The 2,500-nt window shown below is 42.7% G+C and overlaps 1 protein-coding gene across 2 annotated transcripts in view; it reads right to left on the reverse strand.

Moving 5' to 3' along the window:
* Positions 1-2,500, reverse strand: part of LOC137984369 (small RNA 2'-O-methyltransferase-like) — a 13,624-nt gene that overhangs the window by 6,825 nt on the left and 4,299 nt on the right. For both annotated transcript variants that reach the window (XM_068831557.1, XM_068831547.1), the window contains exon 3: positions 2,284-2,344. In XM_068831557.1, the coding sequence (XP_068687658.1) occupies positions 2,284-2,344 (61 nt within the window). The remainder of the gene's footprint in view (positions 1-2,283; positions 2,345-2,500) is intronic.

Here is a 2,500-nt window from a genome sequence, read left to right on the forward strand (position 1 = left end):
AAGAGTTTTCTATCAGAAACAAAAGCAAGACAAGGCGAAGTCGCTGAATAGTCTCATGCAAGCAGACCCAGAAAGTGTCTATGCAAGTTTTATAGAAATAATAAAAGAAGACCCGGATAACACAAATCCGAGGATATAAAGTTTCTGGAGGATCAAGGGAAAACAAAGACGCTCTTTCGTTTGAAAACATCACTGAGGCAAGTAGTTTCTGGAAGGCTATATGGGAAGAGAGATCAGCCACCCCAAATACAAATCTGAACTGGTTGGAAGCTGTCAAGGAAGTGATAACCAAACTAGTTCCAGCCCCAACTAAGCAGAGTTTCGAGTTAAGCAAAGAGCAGTGTGCAAACATGATCAAGAAAAAGCAAAACTGGAGTGCCCCGGGTTCAGACCGGGCGCAATGTCTTCACAAAGGGATTGCAACTAGCTTTGAAGTTATTGGTCGCGGAGAAAAGGATTATCCACAGAGTGGTTCACTGGGGGAAAAACAACCCTGATTCCGAAACCAGGTGTGTTCTCCAGTGAGAATCAGAGACCAATTACATGCCTTAACACCCAGTATAAGTGGTTTACATCGGGTTTGCTATGCCGTATGGATTTGCACTTGGACAAACACGGGTTACTAGAGAGTGAGCAGAGAGGTGGCAGGATAAAATGCAGTGGCACTATGGATAACCTGCTGATAGATAAGAATGATGGTCTGCCAACATAGTTGGAGTGCAAAGAGAGATATGAGCATGGCTTGGATCGATGTGTGAAAGGCATTCGATTCTGTCAGCCACCAGTGGTTGGTTGAGATGATGAGGCTCCATAAATTCCCAGCATGGATGTGTGAAACGGTTGCTAGGTTACGTAAGAGTTGGAATACATGAATTACAGCAATGGCCAAGGAAGGTTGCAAGACTTCAGACATCATCCACTTAAATAGAGGGCTACCCCAAGCTCACACCCTGAATCCGAGGCTTTTCATGCTTTGTATCAACCCTACACTGTATAGCGTGGATGTTGAAAGCTTCCGATTGGAGGGGTACGGGATGTTAAGACCTGTTGTGGGCAAGATTATGCACTTGCTCTATATTGATGACTTGAAAATCTTCTCATCATCACAGAGCAAGCTAGACAGAGTGATGAAGGCAACCAGAAGAACCATGGAAGATATCGGGCTAGTATGGAATGAGAAAAAGTGCTCTGTAGTTCATGTCAAGTGCAGTTCACTAAGCAGTGACCAAGGTGACACAGTAGGGGACACTCGCGTTATAAAGGCCCTAAAAGAAGGAGACAATTACAAAATCTAGAAGTGCTTGAGAACGCAAAGCAGGAAAATGAGCTGGTGCTGTATGGAACACCTAAAGTATATCTTCAAAGGCTGTCCCTTATCTGGACCACTCGTCTGTTGGATTATCACAAAAAGTGATTGCCTCTAACCAGTATCCTTTACCAATCCTGGCGTACACCATGTCGACGCAAACATGGCCTCTTTCCGAATTACAGCAACTGGATAGAGAAAAAAAGAAGGTAATCAAAGAAAGCAGTGGCAGCCATCTATTAGAGGCCTGAGGTCTGTCGAGTCTGAGTACAAGGTCACTAAAGTGAAGGCCGCTGTCAAGCTCTTCTCGAACCAAGATGATACTATGTCCATGGTTTGAACGTTTGAAGAGAATTATGTTCAAAAGGAAACACAAACCTCTCAAAAAGAATGCAACGAAATATGCAGCCAAGATGGGCATTAAAGTCTAGAGCTCACATACCCTGACCCAGAGGTCTACAACGAGGTAGGAGAGATGATCAAGGTAGGTAGTCGGAAAGGAATGGAGGAAGAAAGAACAGAGTAAGAGAGAACAGGCGATACGAGACCAGCACTGGCAAGGGAAGTTCTTGGTGGGCAAATGAAGACCTGGGGCGGGTTCCTAAAAGGTGTAATTTAACTCTATTCCGGGGATAAATGTGCCGGAATAAGGTACATTTATCCCTGGAATAGAGCTATTAAATCTTTCAGGAACTGGCCCCAGGCAAATAACTGTTTCAGTTGGCTTCACTAGTGGAGGCTTGCCCCCACGCATACTATTGTGGGCACCTTTGCGCTATATAACCAACTACTTCCAACAAAGCTGTACCACCAAAACAAAACAGGAACACTTACTACAATGGATGTCAGTCCATTCCACTCCCATCAATTCAGACAATTGCTAATACTGTAAGAGGTGTTTGATCGACACAATGAGCCAGTATAGGGAAAGGAAAATGGGTCATGTAAAGAATTATACATTGTAAATGATAACATACAGCTCAATGCAAGCAATCACATCAAAATCAACAAATCTCTCATCTGCTTCAGAGACTGAACCTAAAACAACAAAATACAAAAAGGAAAATAACTACACAACACAACTCAACTCTGGCTTTGATTTTAAAATTAATGAAAAGTAGCAATAAATATGACTTTATTTTCATTATGATGTTTAAAAACATGTTTAAAAGACGTATACATGTAAAGGTTGCC

This window comes from Montipora foliosa, chromosome 2 (assembly GCF_036669935.1).
Source record: "Montipora foliosa isolate CH-2021 chromosome 2, ASM3666993v2, whole genome shotgun sequence".
Classification (NCBI taxonomy): Eukaryota; Metazoa; Cnidaria; class Anthozoa; order Scleractinia; family Acroporidae; genus Montipora; species Montipora foliosa.